Below are 13,344 nucleotides of genomic sequence, written 5' to 3'. Positions count from 1 at the left end.
AGAAACCATTGTGTTAATGTAATATTTAAACCAATATAAATACAAATTAAACATTATCAATGACATGTAACCACAACACATAAACAGGAAATAATTAATCAACAAACAAGTTCAGTGACCCTTACTAAAAAGCCAATAACTGATTTGATCAAATATTTTCTGAATTATCTTTTAAAAATGTAATATTATGCCAAGTGTTGACTATTACTTTGCTAATTTAATAGCTTGTACTAGATCCTGGATGCTCAGAGACACTGTATACTGAATAAGAAACCAAATTCTAGCAGCAGATATTCCATAGTCCCGCAGACAGTCTGGATTCTTTCAAATATCCTGTGTAAAAAATACATCACTAAATCTTAAATCACACCTGTAGAAAGATTTGGACCCCTCCAGGTTGGCAAAAATCAGTTCATAGGAACAATCCATGCAAAGATGTAGGTTTGACAGATTTGACAGGTCCTTACCTCCTTCATCCTCTGAGTCAGAGATGAGGGTCTCCTGCATGGTTTCTGGGGAGACGACCTTGTACTTGTCCTCAGTGGCAGGGATGGTCTGCACCTCAGTGACTCCCTGGAGGGTGTCCACGACGGAGATGTAGCCAAGCTTCTGGGCAATGGCCAAAGGTGTCTGACCGTTCTGGAAGCACACAAAGAAGACATTTGGTTGATGTGTGTTTAATGAAGCTTAATGCCCTACTTGGAATAATTGCAAGTATATTATGGCAGCCTTTAAATAATTGTGTTGGGGCTAGATAATCCAGTGACTGATATTATGAGCAATGAATGACACTGACTGAGTAGGAAGAAATGGAAATAGCCAGGTCACCTAACCACCTAATCCAGTAGGTCACATGTTATGACAATCACAAGTTGAGTGAATGAGTACAGTTTTTCCCTGCACTCAGCAATATTCAAGCTATATAGCGGCAGTCTGGACCAGACAATCCAGTGATCCACAACATGCTCATCGATCTGCACATTTGGGAACCGATGACATGTGTCACACAAGTCAGCGAGTCTGACCACCCAATCCTGTTAGTCGCCTCTTATGGAATCACTAGTTGAAACAGATCTGAACCTTGACCACTGATAGTCTAGACGAACCCATAATAACCAGATATTAATGTGATTCAGTGAAGTAAAGACCTTGACTTTGAATTGAGGCATAATATTTGCACATGAAAAATATAATTTGAAGATTTAGCTCAACATAAGTATAATTCTGCCCTCCACAGAATACACCTACATGTTTGATGGCAATTATTTAGGTCCTTGTTAGAAGAATGAAACAATGTGGTTGAAGTAAATTTCAAACACTGCAAACATTTGTTTGTGGACATGCTGTTCAGATCGGGATAAATGGCGGGCCAAAAATAAAGTCTTATGACAGCCTAAATCAAATATGTATCAGTTAGAAGAGTGATCCTTTCACAGACTAATGTGATTTATCTCACCGATTTACTCTACCTTATTGAAAAAAAAAAAAAGGTGGGGGGAAAGAGGGGGAAAGGGACTTGAATTTATGGAGAATTTTACTTTTACTTCTTGCATGTAGACAATACGGAAAAATTATGGAGGGTTTTCTAACGACAATGCTGAGACCAAAAGATGAGGGGAGACAATTCAGTAATCAATTATGCATACCACTAGGAATAGCTATAACCTAGTCCTAAAATTTCATTTTCATTTCTGTATGTATCTGTGTAACCAGAAGAATAAAGGCAACTATGATGCAGAGGGTAGAAGCTACTCACATTGGTGACAGCGTTGGGCGAGGCGTTCTGCTTCAGCAGTATGTTGCAAACTTGGACATGGCCCTGTTGGGCTGCTTGATGAAGAGGAGTGTAGCCCAGCTGAAACACAATCAACATATCAATACAATACACTCACATATCAATAAAATAACACACACAACACTCTAATACAACAATAACATATGAACAAAATACAATGACGCATCAATACAGTTAGGAGTATAACAATGTGATGAGGCAGCGATACGATATGTATCTCGATAAGGGTGTGATATGATTCGTGTTCCAATATTTGATATTCCTTCCATTTTTATAGATGAACCACTGCGGTGATGGAAACCAATAAGCTTGGGGGCATAGTTGCAAAGTCTGTTATATACAGCCTACCAGGAAATACCAGAGAATCACGTCATTTTGCCTAACAGTGTTCATGCTGTCGTCCCTCAAACAACTCTCATCTTAACCTGAATCGGAACTTCAAGCACAACTGCCATTACTTCTCTAGGTGCGTCATGAATGATGTTTCCTTAACACAGGAGGAAACAGCACCAAGCTTTAGTAGCTCACGCCTTAGAATCAAACTAAGCTGACAGTAGTTTGAAGTGAAAATCGTAGGCAACAAGTGACAAGTATATGGCTGTTAACTGACAGCTTCATCTTGTCTAGTCAAGGAAGTACCATCAATGCAACATTAGTAGCAATAAATGTTCATGGTAATATCACACTTGCTGCAATCTGTGCAACGTAATACATTTTATTTCCACAGAATCAAACAACAACCACAGTCAACTACAGTAGAGGTGTCCAAAAGAAACATTACTATTACTACTATTATTAAAAATCATTATCTTTAAAAAAAAGTCTCAATAAAAACACATTTTAACAAAAACGGTCATGGTGAGCAATATTTAGCTTGATTTTAATACTTTGAATTTTATACTTTTCTTAATATATTCTTGACTGATCACCATAGTTACTGATTAACTATAATCAATAACTCATAAACATTAATTTATTTTCTTTCTTTATTGTTCATATCTTGTGATATAAACACATCAGATGCAGGCACATACATAAAGAGTAAGCATATATATGTTGCTGAGAGGGGAGCGATGGCCTAAATATTGGAAGCCGGCCAGAATGAGAAGACGTTCAGTTAAAGCTCACAGTTTACCTTCAGTGGGTTGTTATGGGTCTGAAATGTTTTGCAAATTCTGCCTTAAGACAGTCAAACAAAACTCCATTAAGAGTGTTTTGTTGTTGGATGGAATGGGTTTTTCTGTCTGTAATTTTATATTCTAGAAAGCCTTCAATCTTGTCTACAGCCCACCTGGCCAATCAACTCCCTACAACCTCAAACAGCATCCACATTATCGTGAACGACTCACCTTGGTGGTTGCGTTCACTGAGGCCTTCTGGTCCAGCAAGAAACGAACCATGTTCTGTTGTCCAAAGTGAGAGGCAGTGTGCAGAGGAGTGTAACCAGCCTGAGGAGACAACATGGAATCTTTAGCAACAAACACTACCGTTCTAAGACATACTGGAAACCTTTAAGTTTGTTAAAGCAATTTCAACTATTTATCATTAAATTCAGCAATTCATTATTCCCATAAATTGACTATTTCAAGAGGCTTGGGAGTTGATAAACCTACAAATGTAATGGGACAATCCAACACTCAACCTCCAAATTCAGGTATCAAGCAGGGCTCATGGGGACTTACTCTCCCAGCCAATCATGAATTTTCTAAGTACTTCAAGATAAATATACTCACCTTTGTGGTGGGGTCAATCTCAGACTTGTACTTGACAAGGACCTCTGCCACTGGGGTCTTGTCCTCTTGAGCAGCGAGATGCATGGGAGTGAGGCCGTTGTGAGCTTTAGCGTTGACATTTGCCTGGTGTTCGAGTAGCAGGGACACAATGTCTGTGTGTCCTTCCTGGGCCGCAAGGTGAAGCGGGGTAAAGCCATTCTGAAAGATAACTTCATAAGTGAGATTCTGTTCTAGTCATGACATGGAAGTTTGCAAATAAGAGACTAATATCATGAACAAAGTCCTATGGGGAGTGAGTGAGTTTAGTTTTACACCGCACTCAGCAAACCATATGGCCATGATCTGTAAATAATCGAGCATGGGCATCGATCTGCTCATTTGGGAACTGATCACATACGTCGACCAAGTCAGCGAGTCTGACCATCCAATCCCGTTTGTTGCCTCTTACGACAAGCATGGGTTACTGAAGGCCAATATTTTAACATGGACCTTCACAGGTCAAAGTCCTATGGTGTTGAGATAACACGCCAGGGAACTTATTAGAGTGATCAAAGGATCGATTCAGTACTAGGGACCATTTACACTACAGACTCCATTGGGAATCTCCAGAGTAACATTGACCTGTGAGTAGTCAAACAGTGCTCACCTTAGACTCTGCGTTGGGTTTTGCTCCATATTCCAGAAGGGTGGTGGCGATGTCCATCTGATTCTTCTTGGCTGCGATGTGAAGGGGGGTGTAGCCATTCTGAAATATGAACAACTGGTTGGTCAGTGACAGATAAAAATCATAAGCACCGAAATATTTCTAAAATATTACCTGGTGGTTAACAGTACAAGTACTAATGTAACTGTAAAACGTTATGATGCAAGTCTCCTAACTGGTTGGTCACAAATTCACATTTCACAAGATAAATATGACATTTTGCTAAATATCAATCACTTTATTGGATTTCATGACAGCAATGTAGAGAAGAATCGAGCAGTCACAGCTATTTGATTGACTGAAAACTGTGAGCTGCACCTTGGCTGTGGAATGTGGGTTAGCCTTGTGTTCCAGCAGGAGCTGTGCTACGTTCACGTGGTTGTAGTGGGTGGCCACATGGAGCGGAGTCAGTCCATTCTTGCCCTGCGTGTCTGGGTTTGCTTCCTTCTGCAGTAGCAGTCGGGCCACCTTGATGTTGCCGTACTTGGCCGCAATGTGGAGAGGGGTGAAGCCCTTCTGTTGGAGAGAAGACATAAAACGCTCAGCTAAAGCGAGTGAGTTTAGTTTTACGCCGCACTCAGCAATATTCCAGCTATATGGCGGCGGTCTGTAAATAATCGAGTCTGGGCCAGATAATCCAGTGATCAATAGGATGAGTATTGATCTGCCAAATCGGGAAGTGATGACATGTGTCAACCAAGTCAGCAAGCCTGACCACCTGATCCCGTTAGTCGCCTCTTACAACAAGCATAGTCGCTTTTTATGGCAAGCAAGGGTTGCAGAAGGCTTATTCTACCCTGGGCCTTCCCAGGTTTAATCAGCTAAAGCAATCACTGTAAAAATACGAACAATTCCTACCATTAAATGGTCTGAGGAGACAGGAAATAAATGTCCAATAAGAGTAATAATATCGGCATCATATGGCAACCCTGATGTTTATGTAAATGACCATGAAATTAAGCAGGAAATTAATGCATGTACACATAACAGTTCTCTCTGTGACAGGTAATGTTATATGACAACTGATGGTGAAAGTTACGTAATAGTTCATCATGGACAGTTACAAAAGCATAATTAATGTCACTATTTGCCATCCATACCTTTGTGGTCATGCTGTGTGAGGCTCCATTTTCCAAAAGGACTTGAGCCACTTCCTCATGCCCCTCTTTAGCAGCAATGTGTAGGGGGGTGTACAGGTCCTTGGTGGTTGCGTCGGGGGATGCGCCGTGCTGCAGCAGCAGGACGACGTTGTCGACATTGCCAAGACGAGCTGCAATGTGCAGAGGAGTCTGCATCTCCTGGAATAGGAACAGTACTGAATTAGTTTAACATCCACCATCGTACAATGTAGGGGCTCAGGTGACAGGATTTATTGCAGCAAAACATCTGTAGTGACTATCATGAGTTGTCTCCCCTTGATCACGCAAGATTAAAAGGAGGGATACATTTATTACTTTGGCTTTTAATTTTTTTGTTTTCTTAAAAATAAATCTTTAATAAACAGTTATCTGATCTGATAAATATACATATGGCATATATTTTTAATTATTACACCTTACAAGTTTATGAAGCAAAGATTGTTAACGTCCTAGAAATACAGGTGTCCATATTTCAAAGGTGGTACTGACCCTGGCAGTAGCATCGACAGTAGCTCCATTTCTCAGCAGGATTCTGATGATGTCTGTCTGGTTGGCGCGGGCGGCGAGGTGAAGGGGTGTCTCGCCACGGACTGTAGGTGTGTCTGGGTTAGCGTTGTGTTGGATCAGGTAGATCACGATGTTCATGTGGCCCATGAACGACGCCACGTGCAACGGGGTGAGTCCAGACTGAAGTATGAACAAGTAGGTTTAAAGTGGATTCTACATCACATGTAGATTTTTCAGGTGGGTAGTGTCTAAGAGTGAGTAGGGTTTGAAACCACTTTTACCAATATTTCAGCAATATCACGGCAGGGACACTAAAAATGGTGCCTATGAGAGAATCAAACCCTGGCCTTCAGTACAATGAGCTTACGCTTTAACAATTAGACCTATTCACTGCCCTTGCATTAAGAAAGAAAGGTTTTGCAATTATACTTCATAAAACTGTCTAACTGTAATGCTTTTCTCACAAAGGTAATTATATATTTCAGCAGGGTCTCACAAAGCTACAGGAGACTTTGTTCTAAATTCTGTCGTCAAGAACACACATGATGACAGAGTACTACAACGTCTGACTGTTTAAGATAAGTTCAAGATCTGGTCTGCAACTGTTCATGTCACTGGGATACAATATGAGGTCACAGATCAGATCAATTTGGTCACCGCTTACAGTTCTAATACAGACCGCCACTACACTCTCATCATGAACAAACTCATCATGTTACCCTGCCAACCATGTTCAACCATAAAATACAAGCTTACCTCAGTGGTAGCCTCGATAGAAGCTCCATACTTGAGCAGTAGCTCAACAACCTTGATTCTGTTCTTCTTACACGCAATGTGGAGTGGGGTGAAGCCATTCTGCAAACACACAGAATTAACCATCATTTCTATATCTCCATGTTCTATCATCAATAACAGCAAGGAATTAGTCTGCATTTGACTCTTGAACAGTCCTATTATATCCAAGGTAATGAGATGGACCATCAGGAAATGTTGACCTACCAGTGCCCTCGCATTGGGCTCACACTTTCTGTCCAGGAGGAGTTTTGCTGTCTTCACGTTGCCACAGTGAGCTGCCACATGTAGAGGTGTCAAGTAGTCCTGTAATAGCAAAATCGTCACTTAAATGCTAAATACTTTATTCCCGTTATCATCATTAAAAACTGGTCCTACTTGTTTTATAACAAACTGAGAGATATAACAAACAGGATTTTCTTATATTCACATTATAGTCAAAATGCCTATAATTAATCATGGTCAAAATAAACTAAAATTAGTGGTTTCTTTGAGTTTGTCATAATCACAGTATATTGTACTTGCAGGACACAAAATGTCTACAGGGCAGAGGCACTCACCACAGTGATCTCATCCAGCTGGGCCTTGTGGTAGAGAAGCAGACGGGCACAGTCCACATGATCTCCCTGGGCTGCCATGTGCAGAGGAGTCAAGCCATTCTGGAGGAAACATACACAATGCAACACCTTCATCATGTATATGAGACACAATCTCTGGTTATCCCAGACAAAACAAATCATAATAGTTGCATTAAATAGCAGCAAGGTAATTTTGACAATGGGAAATACATCCAATAAATCCCTTCAGTATTTTGAAAAGCATGTGATGAAGGAGCAAGCTTCTGAAGCATTGTGTTTTACACAATAAAGAAGGTGATATCCATAAATCTAGCTTTCTCAGTGCCCTTCATGGTAATTCAACAACTTACGACAAATGTCTATTTTATCTGAGGGACAAAACTTAAAAGAGACCTTTTAAATGTGTGTATTTTCATCTGACTGCTTTTACATCTTCAAACACTGAATCTGTATACTTTTTGTTGTTTTTGTTATTTTTGAAAAAGTAGTAACCAATGGTTCTGCTGACCTTTGTCTTGGCTGAATTGGGGGCTCCTCGTTCCAGCAGCAGATCCACGACACCCTCATGTCCACTCCGAGCTGCACAGTGGAGAGGTGTCAGTCCATCCTGAAATACACAACCATCAGGATCAGCCAACTCAGTTTATGTTTCCCTGTAACTGGAAGCATATGTGCTTGAAGTAGAATAACTTTTGAGGGCATGAGTTCAGGCTTGGTAAGTTGTTAACGAAACACAAATCATGATCACATGTGGTCCTTATCCAATCCTACATTGTATCATGATTCGATCTGAAATATTCAAACAATATATGGATGGTATGTAAATATTGAAAACTTGATCAGACAAATCAGTGACTGATAATATTACAAGCATCTGACCCTGAATTCCCAAGGTGAAGACCATCAAGGCCAAAGGAATGAATGCTTCATAAGCTAAACATATCAACCTAAGTAACAATATTCCAGTAATATCATGGCAGGGAACACCAAAAATAGGCTTCACACATTGTACCCATGAAACCAGGTCTTCAGCATGACGAGCGAACGCTTTAACCACCCAGCTACCCTACTGCCTTTCCAGCACTGGAACTGCCGGAACGGTTGTGAATTATGGTAACGTTGAGGAATGGAGAGGCCCATACTCCTTGGAGAAGATGCTAGGAAGCCATCACAGAATTCTACTGGCTTGCTCTGTCTACACATGACTAGCATGCCCCGCAAGAAAGGTTACTGAAGAAACTGTGTATTCCTACCCTGGTTCTCTCGTCAATGTTGGCGCCATTGTCCAGAAGCAGGGTGACCATATTGGCTTTTCCCCATCGAGCAGCAACATGTAGGGGGGTGATGAAGTTCTGCAAGAGATAAAAACTGGGTGATGATGCATGTAACTAAAAGCATTACTGGTCAATGTCTCTATTTTCTATTAGACTGTGCTGTATTGCAGAAAAAGGGATTTGTGAATATGTTAAACAAATCGCTACCTACACAGTCTATACAGGTGTTTGGCTTTTTGCTCAAAGCCGCACTCAGCAATATTCCAGATATATGGTAGCAGTCTATAAACAATCCAGTCTGGATTAGAAGATCTAGTGATCAACAACATGAGCATCAGTCTACGCAACTGGGACATGATGATGTGTCAACCAACTCAGTGAGCCCGACATCTTTATCTCATTAGTTGCCTCTTACGACAGGTATCATGACGCGCCTACGATACGTAAAAGTTGTTCCAGTCTGTGTCACATTGTAAGCAATTTTCATGTATTTTTTCATAAGATTGTATCTTCTTCAACTCCAATACTAAAGAGGCCAAAGAGCCACAGAATATACTCAGAATATACTCACCTTTGCTTTGAAATTGACATCTGCGCCTCTCTGAATGAGGAGATTGGCCACGTTTGTGTTGCCGTAGTGGGAGGCAATGTGTAGAGGGGTGAAGCCACTCTGGAATAAGATGACATACCATTTGAAACAGACATCTTGACATCAACTCTCATAAAAAATACTTTTAACAATTTCTGAACTGCATAAAACAGTACCAGGAGATAGAAAAACACATGAGAAACTGACAAAAAAATTAGCCCAGTTTTACAGTCACTATTGTCTAAACAGTCAAACAGAATATCTCTTACAGCAGGTTCCTGCTATTCCATAAGTCTATCTCTGAGCTCTAAGAAAACGGATAAACAACAGTAAAGGTCAGAGTAAACGTAACCTAAGGTGAGGAGGAAGATATTTACATTTAAAACCAGACTAATTATATCCTACTGCAGTGTTGGGCCATAAAATACATCTTAAACTTATACATGGCACCATGAAGTGTTGGTGTTTTTTAAAAGTCATGGAAATAATGTTTCATGATGTTGTTATAAACATCGTACTATACTGATTAATGACCACAGATAAATGATGATTGATAAATGATGTGATACTGTATGGCAATGATGACATTAACATGCTGTGATGAAACACTCCATGCACAACAACTAGTATACAAGCAAAAGACAAATTGACACAACTATATCCATATGGCTTAGATAACAGTAGAACAATATTGTGAACTGTTATTTTTTTTTTAATCACATATTATGAAATAGTTGAAAGACCCCAAATGCCACATATTTCATACTTTACTGAAAAGTGCAATAATTCAGTTTTGAAATTTCTTTTCACATTCACGTGCAAAATTAAATTCTCAAATACTGAAAGATGGATATATTCACAACCAAACACACACAAAATAATAAGGTTTTGTTACATTTTGCAAACAGTTTTCTGCCCAACAAAACAACTAACTGAACTAAAAGTAAATACTGTGCTTGAGACACGAAACCTGACATGCAGTATTTACCACAGAAAGAAAACAGAGCTAAATACATTCGTTTGCTTCATGTGTTGAAACAAAACCAGTAATTTTTTAAGAACATGATATTCCTGTTTATTGTCTGTCTGGACAATATTTGAATGTATGATCAAATATTGTAACTTTCTCTTAAAGGTTTGCAGGTAAACACATCATTTGTACACAATCCCTTCTGTAAATACACCAACGTTCAAAACCAATAAAATGAAAGCTGGTATATAAGAATGTAATTTTGGTTGGCCCCAGATACCTAAAATTCCATTGATATATTTCTAAGATATCATCTCATATCCCTAATTTTGAACAGAAGCATCTAATCCGCACATCAAGATTTTGATTACTAACTGTCCATGCATTACATCCCCACCCCCCAACCCCCGAAAAAACATGCAAAAGCATCACTATTCACCTAAGAGATAATTACCATGTAAATTACAGAACCAAGTTTAAAATCTGACCTCTTGAAACAAACATGCAATACATTTTTTCAACTAAAAATTAAAACTAAGAGAAACTGAAATGAGGCTGAGACATGAAAACAACAGCAGTAAGATGCACAGGGTGGACAAACCTTGGTTGTATCATTCACCAAACCTCCGCTCTGTGTGATCACGTGGAGAAAGTAGGGGCATGTTAGAGGCAGTCAGTGGTGAATAGTATACGATACATCAACACTGATGTTAGCTGCTGTTAGTATAAGTGAGTGTAAATATCACACTATCGTAAAATAGATATATCAAGTATCACATTATTGTTTGGAAGTTGTAACATCAAATATCACACTGCTGTTTCAAAGTTATAACCAAAATCATTCAGAAGATATACACTGTATACCATTCAGAACCAATATTAGCATGCCTGCTTTTGAGAAAACATTAAAGCAAAGAGGTTATATTAATCGTAATATATATATATAAAATATTACCTTGCATAAATTTTCAAAATTCAATCTTTCTTTTTCTCAAAATTCAAACCTACTATTCACTTTCAAATAGGTAAGAACTTTTCAATGTCATTTTGTATTTCCATTGTAAGCATGGTTTGTGTAAAGGGAGATAACTACATGAGACTTATCCACATATTGCTGGTACCCAAACTTTCCGTGTGATGTGGCAAATCCCTAGGTTAAATACTCAAGATAAGCATATACCCACTCTATAGAAAAGTTGATCTTTTCACTTAAACTATTCATCTTAATTCTCTGCATGTCAGAGTATACCAGCCTGTGACTCAGCGCAATCAAGCAATGTGGCATGAACCATTTGTAGGTAAAGTATTTCTGTGTAAAGTCTGTTTTACACAACTGTGGCCTGCATGAGTGGATATAATTTTATGTCTCTTTCAGCAATATTCCAGCAATATCACAACAAAGGACACCAGAACTAGGCTCCACACATTGTACCCATGCAGGGATTTGCACCCAGGTCTTTAGCATGTCAAGCCAACGCACTACCCACTAGCATGGAGGTCGAAGTCAGGCTACATGTTTTCATATAAAAATCTACTAACACAATCACATGACGGAAACATGTTTGTGTTCACAATAGGTATGTGTAGTAAACTAGACGATCAGTAACCCAGTTTCACATAGCGCAATATTTACACTCGTTCATTATCAGTGTGCAAGATATTCAGTGGCCACTACTGGAGCCATATTTCAGGAGCAGCAAGAAGACAGCGAGGACAGAAAGAAGAGGAAAATGGCTCTCTTTTTGAGAAGGAAAGATAAAGTAAAACAGAATGTTTACATTTTTTAAAGAATATGTTTTCTCTGTGTTATCTTACTGAAAGTATGCAGCATGCTTTGACTTGACAAAATTTCACAAGTTCACAGCCATGAAATTGTATTAAAGGAGAAAGTTAATAGATCAAGACAAGCACATATTTCCACAACCACGCTTGTTGAAAGAAATATCATGCTTAGCAGGAGAAGATGCATGACAAAAACTGTCAATATTACAAATGTCACAGACACTAATTAATGAAGACATGTTCAAGGTTAACATGCTTCATGGAAGCCAAAAAATAATACAACTACGTTTCAAATTGACAACTTGTATAACAACAATGAATGAATTTTGAAATGCAAGCAAAATGATACTGATTGAGAGACATTTTCTTAAGATGACAGCATGAGGAAGAGGAGAAATGAACAGAAAAAGAAAGAAACACTGGGAATGAGAGACAGACAAGACAGGAGAAGGAGAATCAGAGACAGATGGCAGACGTACTGATGTGTTGAAGATGGTTGTGAGAATATTTGATGTTAGACTAGTAGAGAGTTGTTAAAAAACACCCTGCAGGTGATTAACACTGAGAAATGTCTGGAAGGCTGTATTACTGGCAGAGATGGTTTAGATCATTAGATGTTGTACTTGTCAAATGGACAACAAAATTCAATAAATCCATGGATGTTAACCCATATCAATCAATAGTCTGCTTCTTAACTATTTATACTGAAATTTGGACTAATTTCTGTTAAATGATCATTTTACAAAAGTACTTCATACCCAAACAATATTCATCAAATTAAGGACTGCACATATTTTCATGAAACTTACGGATCAGTCCATTACTACATTTTTTACATTTTCAGGTTGAAAAAAGAAAAGAAAAGAAGTTGACCAAATCAACTTTTGAAAGGTATTTCATAACAAAAAAGCTTATTTTCTCTTGTCTTCCCAACAGTATTATCTTTCCCTTGTTGTCCATTTGACGCTATTTAGTCAGTGTACAGCAGTGTTACTGTTACTTTCAGTCTGGTTCCGTTACCTTGGTTTCTGTGTTTACGTTGTTCTGCTCGTTCTGCAGCAGCAGAGCAGCAGACTTGACATCATCCTTTTTTGCAGCGATATGCAGGGCAGGCAGTTTGACCTTGCCCTTGCTGTCATGTTCCAGCAGAACGCTGACCACTCTGTCATGACCTTGCTGCAAGGCCACAGCCAGGGGGGTGAAGCCATCCTGGAACAGACAACCATTATATTACAGAACAGTCATTTCATCTAACACATTCATCCCAGCAAATATCAAGCACATTCATTCCTATAACTCAAATATTAGATAAATTCATCCTATCGAAACATTAAGCTAATTCATCAAAAAATGATTTTTCCACAAATACTTTTGACTTCCATATTTGTTTGATCATGCAATTAGTTATGTGAATAAACTAAATATCCTCCACTGAGTTTTAACTTTAATGTCGTCAACACATTTATTATTTAAGAAGCATAA

General features: G+C 38.8%; 1 protein-coding gene across 50 annotated transcripts in view; it reads right to left on the bottom strand.

The window, feature by feature from the left end:
- Positions 1-13,344, bottom strand: part of LOC137285016 (ankyrin-2-like) — a 184,514-nt gene that overhangs the window by 97,791 nt on the left and 73,379 nt on the right. For 43 of the 50 annotated variants that reach the window (XM_067817140.1, XM_067817149.1, XM_067817150.1 and 40 more), the window contains exons 6-21: positions 12,883-13,071; positions 10,682-10,711; positions 9,093-9,191; positions 8,501-8,599; positions 7,756-7,854; positions 7,230-7,328; positions 6,877-6,975; positions 6,634-6,732; positions 5,860-6,057; positions 5,332-5,529; positions 4,550-4,747; positions 4,175-4,273; positions 3,529-3,726; positions 3,145-3,243; positions 1,757-1,855; positions 468-639 (exon numbers count right to left, since the gene is read on the bottom strand). In XM_067817140.1, the coding sequence (XP_067673241.1) occupies positions 468-639; positions 1,757-1,855; positions 3,145-3,243; positions 3,529-3,726; positions 4,175-4,273; positions 4,550-4,747; positions 5,332-5,529; positions 5,860-6,057; positions 6,634-6,732; positions 6,877-6,975; positions 7,230-7,328; positions 7,756-7,854; positions 8,501-8,599; positions 9,093-9,191; positions 10,682-10,711; positions 12,883-13,071 (2,074 nt within the window). The remainder of the gene's footprint in view (positions 1-467; positions 640-1,756; positions 1,856-3,144; positions 3,244-3,528; positions 3,727-4,174; positions 4,274-4,549; positions 4,748-5,331; positions 5,530-5,859; positions 6,058-6,633; positions 6,733-6,876; positions 6,976-7,229; positions 7,329-7,755; positions 7,855-8,500; positions 8,600-9,092; positions 9,192-10,681; positions 10,712-12,882; positions 13,072-13,344) is intronic. The other 7 variants (XM_067817147.1, XM_067817152.1, XM_067817155.1 and 4 more) reach the window with 1 other exon arrangement.

This window comes from Haliotis asinina, chromosome 5 (assembly GCF_037392515.1).
Source record: "Haliotis asinina isolate JCU_RB_2024 chromosome 5, JCU_Hal_asi_v2, whole genome shotgun sequence".
Taxonomy (NCBI): Eukaryota; Metazoa; Mollusca; class Gastropoda; order Lepetellida; family Haliotidae; genus Haliotis; species Haliotis asinina.
Note: the sequence above shows the minus strand (reverse complement) of the source record. Positions and strands in the feature narration are given on the sequence as shown.